Source organism: Seriola lalandi, unplaced genomic scaffold, assembly GCF_002814215.2.
Source record: "Seriola lalandi dorsalis isolate HSWRI2012SDOR001 ecotype SW California unplaced genomic scaffold, Sedor1 jcf7180002052117, whole genome shotgun sequence".
Taxonomy (NCBI): domain Eukaryota; kingdom Metazoa; phylum Chordata; class Actinopteri; order Carangiformes; family Carangidae; genus Seriola; species Seriola lalandi.
The window spans coordinates 220,150-242,088 of record NW_019522670.1 but is presented as its reverse complement, the minus strand read 5'-3'; the positions used below and the strand labels follow the sequence as shown (position 1 = coordinate 242,088).

The window sequence follows — 21,939 nt, the reverse complement described above, 5'->3', positions numbered from 1 at the left end:
GAAGAATGGTGTTCATATTAAGTCAACTCATGTGTAATAAGTGTATGTAATCCTTCTGATTAGTACACTATTAGACATGGCCAGTCTTACATGTCTTATTCAAACCACTGACATTTTAGCAAGACAAGGGCTCTGCAAGGTGGCAAGATTCACTCTAATTCTAAAATCTCAGTGTCTGATTGGACTTTCAGAGGAGGCAGCAGAGCGTAGACTCTCCCAGGAGACGTCTTAGTAGATATTCTGGGGGTAATGAAGACTAGAGGAATCCATGATGCAACTCAGTCTGGAATCAAATGAACCTGCTGAAGTGGAAAGAGATGCAAACGAGCACGAGGCGTAACATAGAGGAAAGCAACAAATCAAGATGTGAGAAATCAGTTGTGATCTAATAGTATTTTGTATTTTGTTTTAAAGACATATAGATGCTCAAAATAAGACAGGTTCAATAGTGAATGAGAGGAAAAACAGCTCCCACAGCGGGGCAGAGTCAAAAGATGTGTTCCTTTTTACTTGACAATACATGTAATCCAGGAACAAGTGGAGTGCATCTGTTTGTCCCTTGTGTAAGTGTGGAACTCAATCACTCGCCTAGTCAATAAAACCTGATTTCCCTCTGGAATTGTCGAGGATGGCAGCCCTCAATCATCTGATTATGTCTTTAATTTAATCAGCTTCTCCTAAAAAAGAAACTGAAAATCCAACAGTGCCTCAGGGGAATGCAGTTTGCTGACACAGTAAAGATATTGGAATGAATTAGCTTTCTTTTTATGAAGTGCATAGTTATTTCAGATTGCAAAGGCTTGTCATTTGTATGAAGTTACTGTACTATCTATCATTTTTAGAGCAGAAACTGTGCCGATACTGCCTTTTAAACAAAACTTAATGTTTGCTGAGGAGGAACAACGGAACAACACTGAAAAAAACAGCCAACGCTAACCACACATCACAGCAGACACTGTGCACATCTGGTCGATGGTTTTCCCACCATCTTGCGGTTTGCTTTCCCCAGCAGTGAGAGGGACAGGCCAGCTGTGGCGGTGGCTGCAGTAGTGAAGAGTGACAAGCGTTCTATGAGTGCTAGCAGTGAAGAGAGCATGGGAAGCTGGTCCCATATAAGCCCTGAGGATGATCCCCACGAGGAGACCAGTAGTTTTATCCAGCTGAGTGAGGGGTCAGTAACCGTTGCTCCTTGATGCTGCTCCAAACGCTGCCACTCTCACCCTCACCCCCACTCTCATTGGCCCATTGCTACTGACACTTACGCTCTCCTGTGCTAATGCCAATTTACTCCCTGCTGCTGCAATATCCACGCCTGCTGAGGTGGTGTATGGCAGAGATGTCACTCCACAAAACCCTCTCTGCTAGACTCTGCCTGCACCCCACGCACAACTACCTGCAGTATTGGGCTGCAGTGGAACAGGGCTGTGATCGCTCACATCAAAAGCCCTCTAGAGCAGAACATTTGCAACACCATTCTCTGCTTCATTAAATTCTCATTTGTTTTAACTACACCAACTTTTTCAACTTTTACAAAATAGAGTGGAGTCACTGCTCTGTGCTCACTAGTTGAAATAAGCTAATAGTAGTAGTCAGTCTGCTTTCTCTTTGCCTTATAAAACAGATGCCATAATAATGGACCAAATAATATTAGAAATACTAAGTAAGTTAATTAAACTGCATGCTCAAATGCATTTATTTCTACAGGCATTGACGTGTAGATTCAAGAGGAAAGGGGAAGCTGGAGGGCTCCATGTACTCAGTGTGGCAATGATATGAAATATCAGCTTGTTGCTTAATCAGCTGCAAGGGTAGCTGTGCACCACCATAACACTTGCTGCTCCTTGCAACCTCTCCATCTACCTGCTTAATTTAACTCCACCTCATCTCTGATCCATGTTGTGACACAAGGGCGTGGCTGCCACCACCCCTGACTGTGCACCCTATCCCCCCTAAACTGCCTCAAACTCTCCTCATCCTCATTCAGACAGGCTTGCTGCCAAACAAAAATCACCAGCTCTCCCACCTTGAGCGTCCAATTCTGCTGCAGCTGCTATTTATATGTTAATCACCAGCTAACGAAAAACATGACCTGCATCACTGCACCTGGTTATTGTTCTCTTCACAAGTCAGCAATTGTGTCCGTTGTCTTAAGAGGACATGCAAATGACGCTATCTCTTCATTTTTATTGGTTTACAGGAACGGGACCAGCAGCGCATCCAGTCTAGGCCTGGCAGACCTAGATACTTTTTCTGATGTGCCCACTCAGAGCACAGTAATCAGGTAACTGTCACAGGCCAGTGCTGAAATATTTCTCATTAATGTGTCACTCTGATGCCCATAATGACATTTTTTTAATACGACAGAAAGTATATTGCTTTTTCTCATGTCCTCATGCAGTGTGCAGCAATCCGGTGACACATGACTGTGACAGGCTGCTGGACTAACATGATGATAGCTAATTGCATATTCTGTTGTCATTCTACCGCAGATAACAAAGTTCTGCATCTACAGTCTGCTGCATTTCTACTATTCTGTTCTACTCTCTCCCATATATATCTTAACTGTAAAGTTTAAAACACATTCAGATTAACAGTATGATATATATATAGATATATATATCTATATATATACATATATATATATATATATATATGTATGTATATGTATATGTGTATATATATATATATATATATATATATATATATATATATGTATATGTGTATATATATATATATATATATATATATGCTTAAAGGAATAGTTCAACATTTTGGGGGATGTACTTATTCACCTTTTTGCCGAGGATGAAATAGCCCCATAAAAACAGAGTGTGTTGTTCTTAAAATTTCAGTTTCTGTGCGGATTCAACAACTAAGATGTAACTTGTGAATTAGTGAACTTCAGAGGTGCTGGTAGGCACAGTTTGTTGCCTTTGCACTGAACCAGACTAGCTGTTTTCAGTATTTATGTTAAGCTTTATTTAAGCTAAGCAAACCAGCTTTTGTCAGTAGCATCATATTTCATCATTAAAACAGTGTTATCAAATTTCTCATCTAACTCTCGGCAAGAAGGTGAATAAGCATATATCTCAGAATGTTGAACTATTGCGTAAAGTGATACTGTATGTTACTATAACTTTCAACCAGTATGTCTTTTTCCCCCCTCACAGTGAGGAGACAGAGAAAGGCCATCTGGCAAGAACTAAGGAGAATGTATTTGGTAAGTATAGTGATGGATTCTCATGTCATCTCAATGTTATCAACTTGTTAATTACTCACCTCCTCCTTCTGCTTTAACGTCCCCCTACTCACCAAGAGTTCTGGAGTGATTCGGAGTACAGCATGTGCTGGGTGTGTGTGATTAATCCCTCAACTGGATGTGCTTGAGTAGAGGCGATTCTCTTCTCTGAAATAAGGAGAGTCATCAATAATTTAAAAGGGCCCAAGTTACAGAAGTGTCTCAGCACAAAGTTCATCTTTGTTTAATGACTTACACTCCAACAAACATTACCTCAAAGCAAAACTGAGCTCAGGATATTTCTATTTTATGAAGCTGATCGTACTGTGTGATTGTATGTGAAGCTTTGGCACACTGGCTTTTGATGTCCAAGCAAGTGTAGAAAAGAAAGAACTGTCTTTGCAGGCCTGCAGTGCTTTGATGGTGAGAACATACTTAACATTCAAGGTGTGTTATGCAGGGATGCCCTCCTAATACAGTATGTCCCATCATCTTTGATCTCAGAGAGCAGCACAGTGAGGACGGCAAGCGGCAGTGGCAACCTCAGGGAGCTGTTGGTGGTAAACTGCGACCTCGAGCCAGAGTGCGTGGACTCGGAGCTGAGGGTGGCCCTGCAGTGGATCGCTGCCTCCGAGCTGGGCCTACCTGTGCTCTACTTTATTAAGTCCAAAGAGAAGAGGGTTGCAAAGGTAAGCACAGGAAGTCAAATAAAAAAAACCTAAAAGTAGACTGTTACTGATGACATTGCTAGTCATTCCCATGTTCTTACATTCTTATTGATATTGTTTATTGTATATTGCTCCAGTATTTGATAAAATGTCAGATTACATCACCTCTTATGTAACATATTGGTAATTTCTTAAAGAAAAGATTTACACATACTTGAAGTTGATGACCTTGCATTTATTGTTTGATTCATTGTGTCTTCTCTCAGTTCCAGAGGGTGGTCCACCTCATGTCTCAGAAGGCGTGGCGGATCGCAGACTTGTTCAGTGCTGTGGTTCAGTTCTGTAAGCTACATGAGAAAGAGAAAGAGGAAGAGGATGGCAGGTCTCTGTCCAGCCTGTTTGATTGGCTTTTGGAGAGCCTGTAGACCAGATTAGCTTCCTCATCCCGCAAACAAAAACTCACATGCTCAATCATTCACCCACACTTCTAACATGTTCCTAACTGTTTTCCCAACCCTGTATCATCACACCAAGTGTCGCCTACTGCAAGCTGAAAGCACGACGCAATCAGCATACTTGAGAAACTCACACTGCTCACCCCTTTTCTGTGGAGGTCATGCTTTTTGTCTGTTCGCAGCCATGAATGGACCAGTCTCCCTTTAATAAAAGCATGTTTTTGTTTCAGATTCACCTCTCTAGTGTGAGACACAAAGGCAGAGTAAACTGTAGGCATACGGGTTGGACGTTCCTCTTGGAAGTGAACCAGCCTTTAAGAGATTATAGTCAGCAGGTTTTAACTGCTCTAGATTATATATATATATAAATATATATATTTACAGATTCTCACTACCAAATTATGTTTGTTTATTTATTTATTCCAAATGAACACACAGGAAGCAAAGTACCAATAGATGATAGGAAAATCAGGTTCCATTCTCCCCACAACTTGACATGCTCACACCTTTTGTATCAAAACTACTTTGTAAAAGAGGCTGTTGAAATGGAAGCCCAGAAAAGCCCACTTTTTTTGTTAGCCAATTAGAATTGCACATTTGCTTAGCATAAGCAAAATGTCCATATCTTTGTTGTGTTCATTAGCCAACATACCACCTCTGTTGTGACCTTGAAATTCAGTTCTAAGTAAGTACGCCATCTTGTTCATGTTACTTGAGAACTGATTATTTTGGATAGCTGTACTGTATATACTGTAGATTTGGAACTGCTGCACCTTGGAGTAGTGGACTGCTCTCTTTAGCTTTTACTATGTCAGAAAGACAGAGTAAGGTTTGTAATGTTGAATTTGTATGTGAATTTGGTCTGTTTATTTCTCTACTTAGTGGTACTCTAGTGTTACATCAGCATTGGGAAAAAAAGCACACGATTCAGCTGTAAACTCTGTCACAGTAGAACTGAATGTATTTATCTTTTGACATCAATAAATTTCTGTGATGTGAAATACAAGCAGTCTGAATCTTTCTTTAACATTCAACAGAAATGCAATGAACACTGGTTAGTAGCACATTTATCCACATTAGTATTACACTATATTGCCTGGTTTTCCCGAAAGCATGTCACAGATGCAGTGAGACTATAAAACAACAGCCATATGATCTTTTGGGAAGCTAGGAAGCTGTTAAATAAACATTCATCATTGTATTGTGCTTTCAGAAAATACTGCTTTGTACACATCACAGAAACATACAAGGCAGTGGGAACCAAAATATAAAAATATTATTACCTTTGCTAGCTGATGGTGGGCTCATGAAGATGAAACATAGGCAAACCTTTACAGTAATGCTCATGTGAGTCCAGCTCATAATTGCTAAAATTCTCTAATGTTTCCAAAAGCCGTTCCAAAATTGTTTTCGAAGAATTCAAACTACTTGAGATGACATTTACCATACTGTTAACGCCATATGAAATGAAAAGCCAGGTCTACTGGTCAAGCCCAGTACCAAGTTAGTACAGTACAGATTTGCAAAACCACTAAAACTTCACATATCTGCTGTAAACCAGACTTTTACTGTACCTCAAAGTGACTAAAGATGTTACACAGTGGATCATACAGTACATGGTAAACACACATCGATTTTTGTGTCCATGTATAATGCCCGCCGGAGCACGTGATGGGTTAAGGGGAGGGGTCAGTACCAGATCCGGCATGTGTTATCCTTGCTGCCTGCAGGAGCACAAACGCAAACAGGTGGTTTGCACAGAGGGACACAGCTGTGACACTTCATCATGGAAAATGTGCAATATCTGAATCAAAATCGCTTTATTCTCCAAATGTACAATGTACACAGGAATTTGACTTGGCGAAATAGAAGAGCACACTAATGTTAAATAAAACTGAGGATCAACCAAGAAACATAATTGAAAAAAAAAAACAAATAAAAATATATATACAACTTAATTACAAAAAACACTGTGGCTGTCAGCTAGGAAGGTGGCGCCAATACAAGCAATTGGGAGGGCTGGCAAAGAGAAGTGTATTAGCTGCTCAAGGCTACATTTTATCAGCACACAGTTGTCAGCTCCATGTGTAGCTGTCAGATATGGTATGTGTGTGTATACCTGTAATGATGGTGTCACCCTCGTAGTTGAAGACACAGGAGAAGATCTCGTCTGTGTGCCCCTCCAGGACTTGTAGGCAGACTCCAGACTGAGCATCCCACAGACGAGCTGTCTTGTCTGAGCTGGCAGTCAGAACCCTGCTGCCCTGGGGGTTGAAACAGATCTACCAAGAGAGTTCTAGTCAGGAGAGTTGGTCTTATTCAGAAGTGTGCTACATGAGCGATAGAATGAGCAAGAGAGAGTGCTGAATACAAGATTATGCCAGATGTGGTTTAAATGACAAAGGCAGGTGAGAATTGAGTGAGTTTAGCAGACTTTTACCACGTCAGCGGTATTATTCCACACAGGTCATTCAACTTTATATACATAAGGAGGATAAAGGCAATGATGGCGCTACTTAGTGATGAGTTTTCCAGTAGAGTATCATGAAAATCATGGCTGAAGTTGATCATGTTAAATCCAGGGTTTATTGTTTCATGAATGGTTTTATATCCCCACAGTGAGGTAAAGGTAGGGATGATTAAATGAAGCTGGCTCTAGATGGCCATGAAAGTAAAGTGTGTTTTTATTAAAACTCTAAACTGAGCACGAAGGAGCATCCCCAGACAGGAAATGGAAACTGACTAGAGAAGAAGCTGACAAAGATAGAAGACCGGAGAGAGAAGATGAGTGGACGCTAAGAAAGGCACAGAAATGGAAAGAAGACAGATTGAAATTGATGGAGAGAAAAGAAAATTCAGGAAAGAGTAAACAATAAGAACAAGGTAGAGACAAAAAAGACAAAAGTTGTATCCCAATTCTAATCTCATGTCCTAAATATGGGTTTCACACTGCAAAAGTTGTTATTGTATACATACTAAAATTGCTTGACTTTTAAATGTGGTACATCTGCCGAGGTCATTGTCCATAAAATTGAATTGACTGTTGAATTGCTGTGTTTTTCTCTTAAAGCTTCTGTGTTCAATGCAGTTTGAAACATTTGAGACAGACTTAAATCGACCAACATAGCTGTAGCTGTTTTTGGGCAAATACTGCATGTAAATGCGCTTAACAAATTCCATGACAATGTGATGCAATGTGAAGTTAAAAGTAAAAGCCAATGGAGCATCCAAAATGGGAAGGATTCATCTAACAAAACATTTGAAAACAAGAGGTCTTGTGAATTCCTTATATGAAATACCACATAGAATCCACAAAAACATGCATTCGGGCATTTGAATTTCCAGGATTTAAAATAGGATAAGGTAGCAAGGTGAAGTAACAAGAGGAGAGATTGAGGCGACATGAAAATAAAAATGAAAGGGGGGAAACAAGGGGCAGACACAGAGCGAGACACTGAAAGAGAGAGAAAGACCTGTGAGAAAAAAATAAAAAATATGGTCATGGTTAAGAAGCATGGAGGGGAGGGGAGAAGTGTCCTGTTAGGGAGAGATTAGTGTCATAATCCTCTGGAATCATCCTCCATCCAGCCTGTTTATTACTGACTGCCTGATGTGTTTCAGTAAACAGAGGTAGCTCCACATCCCCTCATACATAAAAGCCCACTGCAGGAAACATATACTCATGCCCAGCACAAAACCTGGAAAAGACTAAATCACTCCCATTAAATGACAAGATCAGTTCAGGGTCAAACACACACACACACCCGATGCCAAAGTATTTGTTTGTTTGATTTTACTAATGACAGGCCATGTTACACTGGGTTATAAAGTGGGTTTTGATCATGTGTGATTACATGCGATGGCATGGGCGCAACATTTGGTGCTCAAAGGCTAGGTGAGACCATGCTCACTTATGGTCAGAGATGAAATAGATGGTATTTATCATCTCTCATGGAGCTGTTCGTAGAAAACATTGAAAATCTACTTTGAAACCTAGAGATTTAATTAGTCAGATCAACAGAAGCATCACTGTAGTGAAAAGCTTAAAAACCTCTCTATTCAGACAGACTTGCTGAGCTATACTATGTGAAACAATAAGCACCAAACTGCCTATAGCCTGGACCTTCAACTTCAGCATTCTACGTTACAAGTTAGAATAATAGGATACCAATTTAGCTTATCACATAAAATACTCATGTTTTTTTTTTCAGATTAACAAAAAAAAAAAAACCCTGAAAACAAAACTCCATTGCAAAACTGATGCTACCCTAAAGCTAAAGCTACCCTGTAAACGACACAAATTTTGGATCTCTATGGTGACATAAAATAACACAGAATAACACACAGGATATGGCTGAATAGCCATTTTGGGTCTAGTGATTTACCTTGGAGATTTCTCCATCATGGCCCTCTAGGGTCAGGAGACACTGATGTGTGGTTGCACTGAACACTCGCGCTCTACCTGACAGAGACATGCATGGTCGTTAGTGTACACGTACTGTAGTTTTTTTACTTGTCAAAATGTTGTTATTCTTCAAGAGAACCAAAATATTGGGATGTGGAGGACTTGTGGCATCAGAAAAAAAGACCTCTTTGTAATTCTAAAATAAACTTTGGGCATGAGATCAAAACACAGTGAGGAAAAAGTTTAATAGTAATGTAAACTTAAATTTTCTCACCATCAGCGGAGGCAGTAGCAATGAGCTGACCACTTAAATCAAAACACACATCCAGCACCTCTTCTTTGTGTCCAACTAGGGTGGCCACACACTTGCCACTGACTGCCTCCCACAACTGCAAATACATACACATAGCAAAAAAGTGACACAATTAAACACATAAACACAAAACTGGAACACACACATTCATGTGAACAAAGATATACACAGTCTCATAAAATATGCTTGCATGTAGCTGTTAGCTGTCTTAAGTGGCTTTATTTTAACCATCTCCCCTCGAGGAATCCAGTGAGGTGGATAATTCTTTCTTGTGAGCATGACTCATCTTGGCATAATTAAGGAATTAGGATTTAATTTTTCTCCTTGAAATGATGGAGACCTTAGAGACAGGAAGTGGGAAGTGATGGAAAGTGGGAAATGGACGAGAGTGAATATGAATGACAAGAGGAGCCATGTATCTCAAATACCGATCTTTTGCAATAGTTTAAAAAGCTAAATGAATGACTGTCACTATGAAACTATTTCAATGGGTTATTATTACTATTTAAATACACTTTAAGCCTATAAGCTTTTTGGATAAATAACTATTTCAAAGAGTTAAATTACACACACACACACACACACACACACACACACACACACACACACAGGCTTTAAAGTCTTTGGATAGATGATAGCTCACCTTGCAGGTTTTGTCCATGGAGCCTGTAACTATAAGGGAACAGTCCCAGTTAAACTGAACACTGCAGATTTCCCCCGTGTGACCGATCAGAGTGTGGACACGTCTGAGAAAAACAGAAAGCAGCATAAAGTCAGTTGTGTACTCCCGTTTGCAGAATCTATAGGTGTTATGCATGTGCTGTGCAGTAAAAATCATAACACATATGCCCAAGTCACACACAAATGCACAGATCAATGCATACATTGTGATAACAATTATGATGTCTGACCTTGCTGAAGCAACGTCCCATATAACAACTGTGTGGTCGAAGGAGCCAGTGACAAGTTGATTTCCCACTGTGTTAAAGCACAGAGAAAGGACCTCTGCAGTGTGATCCTGGATGGAATCAAAGAGAGAGCATTATCCCTCACAACTGTCTCACTTGCTCTCTCCCTCTTATCTCCCATTATGCATGAAAATGCACATCAAAAAGGCATTATTATTTATTAAAATAAAAATACAGACTTTGGCCTTACTGGTAGATGTTCAAAGTCTTGAAATAAATAAATAAGAATTTGCATATGCTTAAGATTCTACGCTCAATTGACTGCTGTCAGCATGATTGATTCTTCATGGTGGGAAGTGCTGAGAGAACAGAGAGAGCTGCAAAGAGTTGCTCCTCATTGAGACAGAGCCAGGCAGCCAACTAGTCACACTATGGACCCACGTGCAGTCTGCACATCAAGAGGACTCCCTACTCCCCTGGGTGCATATATGAGGTGGTAAAGATGCTGGCCATCAGCAGAGGTAACAACACCCACTTAAGCATTAATTACTCTAAGAAGAAAATTAATAGTTAATTACTGCATTATTAATGAATGGATGTGCGCCGTGCTTCCAGAAAAAAAGAGCAAGAGAAGCATTGAGGCATCGGGATAAGAAAAAAAGACAACTCACATTCAGAGTGGCCACTTCCTCCCCAGTCTCCACATCCCACAGCTTGGCAGTGGCGTCCATGCTGCCTGTGGCCACCAGTGTACTCTGAGGGTTGAACGCCAGGCACACCTACACAATACAAAATTCCCTTTTATAGTTACTGGTGTTGGATTCTGCTACAAAGCCAGGACAAAAACAGGATTTGGCAGAGACTTATTTATTATCTAAGCACTAAACATAACACCAAAGTAAACCGTATTTGAATATAAGATAAAACAGATTGTTATACATACTATCTCTGCGATGTGTCCGCGAAAGGTATGAAAACATTTGCCCGTCTCAGCACACCACAGTTTGCAGGTTTTATCGAAAGAGGCGGTGGCGATCTTGTCTCTAAGTTTAATAAAGAGAAAAAAAGCAAAGAAACTGTTCTAATCTATCTAAGATGGAAAGCTCTTTTGAATGTGTAAATAGTGTAAAATAGAGCAATGCTGTTCTTCGATGCTATGAAAGTTTTGCTGAAACTGCTCATTACCCGTAGGGGTTATTGAATGTAATTGCATACACGACGTTTCTGTGACCCTCTAGTGTATGCAGCTCTGTGCCTGAGGCCGTGTCCCAAACTCTACATGTCCTGTCATAGCTCCCAGTTAGAAACCTGCAGAGTGAAAGAGAGATGTAAATACCAATACAACAAACGAAAACTCCAATGTGCCACACTTTTGTGTGTTGCATATAAACCTACCTTGACCCTGATTTGTCAAAGGCAACATTTGTCAGTGGCAGTATGTGTGCCTTGAGATCCTGCAAAAAAGCCCAGAGATTAGAAAAATATAACCTCCAAGGCAATATAGTTATTAACTTCATTCATCATTAAGATTACACATGTAATATCCATCCATATATAATTAATCTCACTTTGATGTAATGGGAAGGGTCTCCCTCCTGGCTCAACAGTGATGGAATGATTTTCTTCCCTCACTGAGCTCAGAGACAATAATCTCCCCAGTTTTAGACACAGGCAAAAAACTATACTCTAACCTCTGAGCAGTTGTGTTTTATATATTCCATAACACTTTAAGACAGGCACTTTTGTTATCATGTTAGCTGTTTCCCAATTGTAAGACTTAGTAACCTAACCACTACTGCTCTCTAGTGCCTCTATGGAGAAGTCACTGCTAATTTCACAACTCAAACTCCTGAATTTCCACAGATGAAAACTAATATACTGCTGTAATTAGATGATATTGCTAAAAAAGGCAACATCCCAAACCTTTTCAACTGGATGTGTGGAATGCATTCAAACAACACATCCAACCAGCATTTGTTTTAGTCCCTCAGTGATGTAAAACATAGATGTGACAAAAGGGTTTGTGCCAATACAAAAGACAAAGAACTATTTGTAATTGTTTCACAAAACTGTACCATAGATTTTACAACCTGCCCTGGGACATTAATTAGCAACACACTCTTAACCAATATGAGCTACTTTATTGAATCTAGATGGCAGGACAAGGTGCTGGTTTGTATATAATGAGTCCAGTGTCTGACCTTATAGAAACAGAACCTGTGGTGGTTCTGCTGGCTCTGTTTCTGCTGAAGTCGAAGGATCAGCTGTTTGACCTGATCAGCCCGGGACTCTGTGACCAGAGGCTCTGAATGCCTGATCTCTGCCACCAGCTCATCTGGGTTTGTCCTGCATGGTGGGAAAACGCATGTTTTACACATTTTTAATCATCAAATGTTAAAAAAAGAACACCTGAAAATGATATGATGATAATCATGATAATGATGATTTCAGAAACTATGTAAAGAGGATCTGTTGGAGATTAAATGCAGTTTAACAGGCATTCAATTCGTTCAGCCTTTTACCCAAAAAAGTATAGGAAACACTCATCTTGTTAGATTTATGCATAGAAAGGCAGTTCAGGAGGACAAGATTGATTCGAAATGTGGTATCAAGAACAACTTTCTAATCTATAAAAATGTCACAATCGCATCAGAAACATAAAACAATACATAAACCGGACTGGTGGTACGTCACATTAAGGAGCTACAAATCTACTGCAACTAGTACAATTTACAACACAACTTCACTTCATAGTGTTTACTATAACATTCGTTCAGTGTAGGTATGTTTAGTGATCAGCCCTACCATTGTATGGAGCGCTGAGTTATTGAGCTATTTGGAAATATGTCTGGCAAGTTAAGTAATAAAATGGTAGTATTTAAGAGAGATGGAAAGCAATAACACTCGTAAAGATGGTAGAGGATACATCTCACTCACTCTGGGGTCAAACCCAAAAGGTCGATTGATTTGGTCCTCTCGTATCCTCCTCTCTCATATTCGAGGATTATACCTGACAGCAGAAAAAAAAAACATTTAGAGCAGGAAAGGCCGCTCATGCCGGCTGAGCTCTGTAAAACAGCGATATATGATGCTAATAAGTCCGATTATCAGTATTAGAGTAGCCAATGTAAGGCTACGGCAAGTTGTTGTCGAAGTTGAAGCTACAGCAGCAGCATATTCCCATGAAAAGAAAAAAATGTGACAACTTAACTTGTGTAAGTGTATTACCTGGAGGATAATATCGGAGAAGAAACCGCTTGAGTTTCATTTTGCTGTGTGTTAAGACGTCTTCACAACACATATCAACAAAGAGTTGCCATGGCGACTGACTCGCTCGAAGTGCCCGTGTGCATTCATCACGCATGCGTAGTACGAACATAAACAAACCAGCACTTGAATGTGAAGTTGGTTAAACAGCTTATGGTTAAAATACCCTATCTAGGACATTAGTTACCGCTCCTGTATTTTCACGTACACAAGGCGATGAAGTACAGTACACTGGCAGACGTGACATCCCCTGGGTTTGGCCTTTATATGGTGGTGTTAGAAGTAGGTTAAACAACAAATATTACGTCACTGCTTTGTACATCTGTTTGTACTCTTAGTTATATGATTGATTAATCAATGGCTAATACATTCTTGATGATAGTTACCCATGCCTTTATGCTGTAAGGGAGCCATCCTATTCCCAGGCTCATTTTTCCTGCCTCTGCCTAACAACAAAAGGTTTCATTTCTCTCTTTAAATTGTCTCATGTCTTGTCTGATATAATCTGTCACAGGCCCATGGCTTGTACTGATCACCAAACCTGAAGAATGTCTGATTTCATCACATTTCAGCTATCCCTCTGTTTTCCTACCAGCTCAAAGTCTATCACTCATAAACTTTGACTAAGGCACGTGTAGATCATAAAGATTATGTGTGTATGTTCTAGCTACTGATGAGTAATGATAGGTTCAGGGAAGCTCACAGCGCTTAGGGGATAGTTCAGGTAGTCAGACTGTCGTGGTGGCCATAGGAAACAAAGAACAAACACGGTTTCTGAGAAATTCGGCCGGGGTGAAAGCATGGGCTGTTGTGCAAAGCTGAAGTCATCCAGTTGGGCTTATCCCACTGCTGTCCTGTCACTCTATGGGTTTTTTGCTAATTGCAGAGTAGCAGAGCCCTTCCTCACACCATACCTAATTGGACCACACAAGAACATCTCTGCAGAAGTGGTAAGGACAGCAGACACAGAGATTCCCATATTTACAAAAAATTTCACGCAGAGTTACTGTACAGTCTGTAATCATTAAGTATTTTAGGAGCACTTATCTGAGATTAACTGCTGTCTAGTTTTGATCGACAATGAGATATGCATGGCATGGACAAGACAAGGAACCAGTGACTCTAGATCAGCATTCTTGTTCTATGTTGCTTTCTGTTTACAGGTGACCAACTACCTGTTCCCAATCTGGACATACTCCTACCTGGCCTTCCTTTTCCCCGTCTTCCTCCTGACTGACTTCCTGAGGTACAAGCCCCTCATAATGTTACAGGGGCTATTCCTCGTCACCAACTATGTCCTGCTTTGCTTTGCCCCAGGTCTGCCTGCTATGATCTTCCTTCAGGTCCGCTGACATTTTGATAACTTGTATTGAAAACATTTGAATAGTAATAATGTTCCTGATGTAACATTAAAGTTTTAGTCAGAATAATCAAAGATGCAGCACTTATACTTCAGAAATGCACTTGTTGCTGTGTATCCTGATATCAAGTTTATTGAAAACCAAAAATATCTTATTTAGATAATACAAAAGACTGTAATCCTTCACAGGCATAATGTGGTATCACTGCACTGCTGCATATTACTCATGAGGAACTTGTAAAAATAGAATACATTATGTTATGCATTACTGGACAAGGGATCACAGGCTACAATCTCTTTAAAACTGTTTCCCATCAACAGGTCAACTATGCTGTAGTGACTTCCACAGAGGTGGCCTACTTTTCCTACATTTACAGCATAATTCCAGTTGAAAATTACCAAAGAGCCACTGGTTACCTGCGCAGTGCCATGCTGGCTGGATATACATTTGGTGCCGGCCTCGGCCAAGTGCTCGTCTCCCTTGGTAGGGCTTCCAAGCCTAAATACACAATAAATAAAAAAATATTAGATGTACATTGTATCTCTGTATTTTCCTATACAATGAATCTGCCCTGCCTGCATAACAATAATGACTGCTAATGGAATTACTGTATGAAAGTACTGCACTGCATGAAGAACTCTAAGAGCTGAAGAAATATGAACTCTAATCAACAGGAGTGGACTACTTCTACATCAATGCTATCACTCTGGGGATTGTGAGCATGGCTTTTCTCGTTTCCTTCTGGTTGCCAATGCCCCAGAGGAACATGTTCTTCAAAGGGAAAAAAGCTGCAGCTGTGCACTCACAGTCCCAGCAGGAGGGGCCACAGGGAGCACAAAGGCCTGGGGAGCAAGTGATGGATAAGGAGGGAGCTGGCTCAGGGAAAGAGAAAATGGAGCATAATGGCAGCCCTGGCTGGTGCAGCAGAGAAAATGTGGCCACTGCAGGTCATCTACTCTGGCAAAGCTTCAGGGAGTCGTACTCTTCCAGGCATTTCCTTTTTCTGACTTTTTATTGATACACTTTTAGTATAGCTGTGCTGAGCATGCAACTTTTTCACACTTTGTCCTGAATCATAGTTTAATGCATTTAGCAAATGAGCAAATTAGATGATTTTTGATGTATGTTTTTTAAAAAATGTTTATTGTGTATTCATACCGGATCATAATCTTTATCATAATGACCACCCTGCAGACATTTAATCTACTGGTCCCTGTGGTGGGCTCTGGCAACAGCTGGCTATGTTCAGATCTTCAACTACATCCAGCTGATGTGGGACCATATAGAACCATCTGCCACATCATCCATCTACAATGGAGGTGTAGAGGCCGCATGTTCTCTTGTAGGTAAGTCTGCTGGTACACTTGACTTGAGCTGTTTCAGTCTAATTCAGTATCACCATCAACTTACATAAATATCGCCATCCAAAACATAACCATAGAAACAGGACAAACCACTTATAAACTAAAGATTCAAGTGTCCTAAAAAAAAAAATTGCAAGATAACATGCACAAAAGCACATTTAATGAAAGAGTGAAAGTTGCTGTTGAACACTGTAATCTCACAGAGGATCAGAAGATTAACAGAAGCAGGGGATCACTGACTTTCACTTGAGTTTAATTAACACAGGGGGAGAAGACGGTGGCTGCAGCACAACTGCATTATATAGAGCAAAATAAAATTTAACTGTTATTAAAATCTGCTATGTCTGATGGCACATAGAGCTATAAAAACTTGCAGTTAAAAGAAAACAATGGTGTCAATCTTGGTTATAGGGGGTACCTGATTAAATGGAAAATCTGTATTGATTTTGAAAGGGAATAGCATCACTATGGTCCTGTTGGCTCACTCTCAACCTGGCTCAGCATTAGAAGAAGAAGAGTAATTGCTTCAATTAAGGAGATAGAGTTAGAAGGTAATGGGTTCTCTGATAATTGCTGATTCCATGAGCCGGGTGAAAGTGGTTCATCATAATGGGCAGCTGCTGAGGAGGCCAGCAAAGGCATGTGAGCGCAAGAGGTTTTGTTTAGAGGCCATATTCCCCTTTATACCAGTGTTCAAGGAAAAAAAAAAAATGTTAGGATTGATGAATGAATCACAACAAGGATGCACAGACACATTTGAGGTGATGTCCACTGAATGACAGATTAATCACTTCATTTTTTTTTCATCCACGGGCCAGGTGCTACAGCAGCCTTCTCTGTGGGCTACATCAAGGTGACCTGGGCCATGTGGGGAGAGCTGGCTTTAGGGTTGTTCTCAGCAGTAGGGGCAGGTGCTGTGTTTCTGATGGCGCTCACCAGCAGTATCTGGGCATGCTATGTTGGTTATGTCATATTCAAATCCTGCTACATGCTTCTCATCACCATCACAACGTAAGTTCACTGGAGAATTCCTCCGACCAAACTATTGTTCTCCAGTTCCACGGTAGCTTTCTCTAAATTGCTCCTCTCTGTAGATGGACGAACAGTAGAGCACAAAGCCTGAAATAACTTTCTCAGCTCCTAAGAGGGATTGTTACGAGGATCCTTCTGTGAAACAAGCTCACTCACAAAGAAGGCTGGTTTTGGATTAGGGCTGCAACTTCAACTAATCTGCCAGTTCTTGTCTGCTTTCTCCATTACTTGATTAATCATTTTGTGCATAAAAACGTAATAAAATGTCAAAACATTACATATTCATTGTTCATTCCAAAGCCCTTAGATAATCAATTTACAAAGAAATACAACAGTGAAAAGAAGAAAATGTTCATTTAAGAAGCTGGTAACAGCAAGTGTTTGGTATTTTTGCTTGAAAAGTGAGCCAAATAATTCACTATCAAAATACTTTCTGATCGGCATATTATTGTTTCAGCTCTTTTTTGCATTACCTATAAATATCTATGACACTCTTTGTCTATTGTAAGCTCTCTCAGAGGTCATATCCCCTTTGTCCTTTAAGTTTTCAGATTGCATCTAAACTCTCCATGGAGTGCTATGCTTTGACATTTGGGATCAACACTTTTGTGGCCCTCTCACTGCAGACCATCATTACGTTCGTTGTTGTTGATGAAGCTGCACTTGGACTGGACATTGTGTCGCAGGTATGTATCCACTCCCCTATACACGTCTTACTTCTATACTATCTTTGGCAGAGCATGGATATCGATCATTAAAGCCTGTTGGAGTAAACTCAAACTGAATTAAGAATGTACACAGCTCCAGCTTTCTGCTAGATAACAAACACCAAAATGTGAGGACAGAGTGACACCTGGTGGTTATCATTAACTGTTGCATCCAGACACGTTACATGTAGATGGATACTTGGCATGACTGAAATAGTAACATTGAGTATGACAGAAACCTCTCTCTGCAGTTCATCATCTACGGGAGCTACTACGCTACCATCTCGGTGCTCTTCCTGATCCGAGGGACCTACACCGCCTGTGTAAATCGTCACAGGCCTGGGCAGACAGAGGCCCAGGAGCAAAGGTCCAGTGTGGAGGTGATCGCTGCTGACCCTTTCTGACCAAGTTTAACAAACTGTTATAATCTGGACAGCACTAAATGAGCAGGTGATTGTTTCATTTGTTGATTGGGAATAAAATAAAAATACATCACTGTAATATGTGCAAAACTGAGCATCTTATTGCCTCAAAAATGGTGCTCATAGACACTGCAATGTTCCTTAGTTGCTGACTGATCCCATGAGTGTTTTTCATATCATCTCTACAACTTGCAAGCACAATAAAAAACACAATAAAGCTGCAATTATCAATGATTAGTGAAGTATATTAAAGATAAAGCCCTGATGTGTGTCTGTACCTGTTTAATTTGTTACACGTGTATCTTGGCCAAGGCTGTGCTGCTCTTTGACTGGGTTATTGATTGACAAACCGAGCTCAACACTTAGTAGTTTCCCACAATGAGGCAAGACAGAAAGAGTAGCACACTGACGAACACAACACACCTGAAACAGGCAGAAACAGGCAGAAAAACGGCAGAAGATGGAAGCAGTTAAGAGCTGGAGGTCAGACTGGAGGTATCCCACCACTCTGCTGTGCATCTATGGATTCTTCAGCACAGTTAAACCCCTGGAGCCTTTCCTCATCCCATACCTGACAGGGCCGGACAAGAATCTCACAACAGAGCAGGTATTAAAGCAAAGACAAACAACTACATTGGTTAAGCAGAGAGTTAAGCAGATCATGAATCAGAGAAATATTATTAAATAAATAAATACAAAATAACCAAGCTGGTGAATCACAGTAAAGTTAAATACAATCTCTCCAACAGTTTGTAAGTGTATTATAAATCCAGTCACCTTAGAATCAAAAACTAATCAGTTGATATTGTATTTAGATTTCAGTGATTAAGTGTTCACTAACCAAAGTCTATCAGTTTAATGTTTTGTATTCAAATATCTTCTTTAAGATTAGCTAAAGAAATATTCACTATATTTACTATGCCTACAGAGCTTGTACTGCAAATAGGTATGATATGAACATTATCTATAAAGTTATTATAATGCTTAATATTATTCTGAAAATCCCCTCAGCAACAGCCTGAGCAACATAAACACAAAGACAGGTGATCTGCAGTGAAAGATCATGCCATAAATTGGGGACTTGAATGAAAAATAAAACAAGAATAAGTGTTCTGATATCATGTAAAGATCAGATTGAGCATCACTGTGGAAACTCGAGCTCTGTTGCCTAAAATCAACATTATTATTATTAACATTCAAGTAAACCTTCTGCATTCAGGCTTTTTATGTATGTTATGTGCACACATGTGCATATGAATGACTAAAGAGAGACAGAACAAGTGCGCATTTTGTTTTGGCCATCGGACTAAAATTGTCTCTACTAAAGATAAAAACAAACTTTTGCCCCTTGAACCTTGCTATGAAGCAATACAGTTCCCGTCTCATATATATACACTCTTTCACATTTATCACTCTCAAACTACTGTTTCCTCATCAGGTTAATAATCAAATTTTCCCCGTGTGGACGTACTCCTACTTGTCTGTGCTGGTGCCAGTGTTCCTGCTGACGGACTGGTTGCGTTACAAGCCTGTGGTGGTGTTCCAGTGTGTTATGCTCTTCATCACCACAGCGATGATTCTGTGGACCAAAACTGTAGCAGCCATGCAGGCCATGCAGTTCTTCTACGGGGTGGTGACAGCCAGCGAGGTGGCCTATTTCTCCTACATCTACAGGTACATCTTCATCTACTGAAGGTCAAAAGGCAAAGCATGGCACCAGTACTGCCAGGTGTCAGGGAACTGAATTTTGCATTATTGGCACAGATATGACATTTTGACTGTGTTGTTTATTACAGTGTAGTAGATCTGAAACGGTACCGGAAGGCCACCTCTTACAGCCGCAGTGTCCAGCTGCTGGGGTATACGGTGGGCTCTGTTCTGGGTCAGCTGCTCGTCAGCTTCGACCTCATGTCCTACAACAACATAATGGTGCTTACTCTGGTTCTCACTGGCATCGCTCTCCTCTCTTCCTGTCTCCTGCCAATGCCAGAGCAGAGCATGTTCTTTCATCGCAGACATACAAGACAGAAAACAGAAACAGAGGCAACAAAGAGCGACAGAGATGGGACTGTGGATGCAACAGAGCACACAAGTAGAGTAAAGACCTCCTCGGAAGACACGCGAGATGAAAGGGTGGACATAAGCAGAGAAACAGAGGAAGTTGCTGTCAAAGGACAAGATGAAAAAGTGCCTAAAGCTGTGGACTTTGAGGAATCGGTTGGTGCAGAAGGCTGCAGCCAAGTTCTCCTGCAGCTGTGGAGGGACTTCTGCCAGTGCTATTCCTCCAGACAGCTGCTGTACTGGTCATTGTGGTGGGCAATGGCCACCTGCGGGTATAACCAGACTGTCAACTATGTGCAGGTCAGTTGTGAAGGCAATATAAACGTAAATGTAACATAAATAAAAAGTGAAAATTTAAGGTTATGCTATCGTGAAAATGTAATATACAACCATTGCACCAATCTAAAGCACCAAGTGTGATTGCAGCAGATCAAATTGTGCCACTCCTTCCTGGTCAAATAATGTACAGTTGATACACCTGCAAATGAAATTCCAATGTTGGATATGATTAAACGCAGGAAATCCAAGCCGCGATACACCAAAAAAAGTAATATACAATATACCCTGCAGGTGCTGTGGGAGCATGTGCAGCCTTCTCAGAACTTCAGTATCTACAATGGAGGCGTGGAAGCGGTGTCCAACCTGTTGAGTAAGCAACATCAGATAAAGGTTTTCAGGACAGAATACCGATTAGGAAAGGAAAATCTAGGCAAATCGAACAGACTGTCGCATTGTTGTGGCCACTGTAAGGTGTTCTACTAATACACCATATTAAGAGTAGATATATTTGTTTTCAAAAAAGGAAAATGACTTAGCAGCTTTTGTTAGATATCCAATTCATTTTCTTGCTGCGTATTTAATTGTCTTTTCTACTACAATAATCCTAAATGGATGTGTTTTTCAGGTGCAGCTACATCTTATGGTATAGGCTTCACTGAGGTGAGATGGGAGAAGTGGGGAGAGCTGGCCCTGGGGGGTTTCTCTGGACTTGGGGCAGCTGCACTTTTCCTTATGACGTCAATCAACAACATATGGGTCTGCTACACCAGTTACGTCATTTTCAAGTGCCTCTACATGCTGCTGATAACAATAGCCATGTAAGAATTTTAAGTCATTTGATATAAGGTGGTTTACATTTTATCCCATGATACAGAGCTAATACCTGTGAAGGAAAAAGAACATTTAAATCTTCTTCTTAGGTACCAGATTGCAGCTGACCTGACGATGGAAAGATATGCACTAGTCTTTGGAGCAAACAACTTTGGGGCACTGGTTCTACAGACGATTATCACTTCTGTTGTGGTTGACAGTGGAGGATTGGGCCTGGCCATCATTCCTCAGGTGAGTTATCTGATCAGAAAACATGTGCAGGCAGAAAAAGTCTTTATACGTGCACTTATCACAAAATCATGTGCTCTTTTGCAGTTCACCATATACTCCAGCTACTTCTCAGTCATTGCCGTTCTTTTTTCACTTCGGGGACTGTTTACCATTTGGAAAGCGCAGAGAAACAAAAAAGAGACAAGTCCTCCAGACAAAAACGAATCTCTCGTCCTTGACGAACACACATTCTGACACTGCAAGCTACGATAATCACTCATACATTAGGTCCTCACTGTGGCTACATTTGGGGGAAGAAAAAAAAAAAAAAAAAGCTTCAAATTACTGACCGCAACACCATGAACATAATTTTTTTTTTTTTTTTTTTTTTATACAAAACAAATATACAAGATTTCCA

The 21,939-nt window shown here is 40.4% G+C and overlaps 4 protein-coding genes across 5 annotated transcripts in view; 3 read left to right on the top strand and 1 right to left on the bottom strand.

The window, feature by feature from the left end:
- The window catches only part of sphkap (SPHK1 interactor, AKAP domain containing), a 38,024-nt gene extending 32,662 nt beyond the window's left edge, over positions 1-5,362 (top strand). The window contains exons 8-12 of one of the 2 annotated variants that reach the window (XM_023399714.2): positions 1,010-1,171; positions 2,198-2,281; positions 3,171-3,220; positions 3,743-3,927; positions 4,173-5,362. In XM_023399714.2, the coding sequence (XP_023255482.1) occupies positions 1,010-1,171; positions 2,198-2,281; positions 3,171-3,220; positions 3,743-3,927; positions 4,173-4,331 (640 nt within the window). In that variant the 3' untranslated portion in view covers positions 4,332-5,362. The remainder of the gene's footprint in view (positions 1-1,009; positions 1,172-2,197; positions 2,282-3,170; positions 3,221-3,742; positions 3,928-4,172) is intronic. The other variant, XM_087172162.1, reaches the window with a different exon arrangement.
- Positions 5,300-13,630, bottom strand: daw1 (dynein assembly factor with WDR repeat domains 1). Its single transcript, XM_023399716.2, has 13 exons — positions 13,216-13,630; positions 12,925-12,997; positions 12,189-12,333; positions 11,383-11,441; positions 11,173-11,295; positions 10,931-11,030; positions 10,659-10,766; positions 9,991-10,097; positions 9,723-9,825; positions 9,041-9,155; positions 8,747-8,823; positions 6,481-6,643; positions 5,300-6,085 (listed from the first exon to the last, which is right to left on the bottom strand). Exons 1-13 carry the CDS (start codon positions 13,364-13,366, stop codon positions 6,051-6,053), a joined length of 1,359 nt encoding a protein of 452 aa, XP_023255484.1. The 5' UTR covers positions 13,367-13,630; the 3' UTR covers positions 5,300-6,050.
- A 317-nt stretch (positions 13,631-13,947) lies between these two features.
- On the top strand, positions 13,948-18,374 carry slc19a3b (solute carrier family 19 member 3b). The gene is made up of 8 exons (XM_087172177.1): positions 13,948-14,204; positions 14,418-14,597; positions 14,936-15,098; positions 15,290-15,605; positions 15,804-15,961; positions 16,798-16,990; positions 17,556-17,697; positions 17,970-18,374. Exons 1-8 carry the CDS (start codon positions 14,055-14,057, stop codon positions 18,120-18,122), a joined length of 1,455 nt encoding a protein of 484 aa, XP_087028303.1. The 5' UTR covers positions 13,948-14,054; the 3' UTR covers positions 18,123-18,374.
- A 142-nt stretch (positions 18,375-18,516) lies between these two features.
- Positions 18,517-21,906, top strand: slc19a3a (solute carrier family 19 member 3a). Its single transcript, XM_023399712.2, has 7 exons — positions 18,517-18,747; positions 19,579-19,814; positions 19,937-20,501; positions 20,772-20,850; positions 21,106-21,298; positions 21,401-21,542; positions 21,627-21,906. The coding sequence occupies exons 1-7, from the start codon at positions 18,601-18,603 to the stop codon at positions 21,774-21,776; spliced, it is 1,512 nt and encodes a 503-aa protein (XP_023255480.1). The 5' UTR covers positions 18,517-18,600; the 3' UTR covers positions 21,777-21,906.
- Positions 21,907-21,939: the final 33 nt, after the last annotated feature.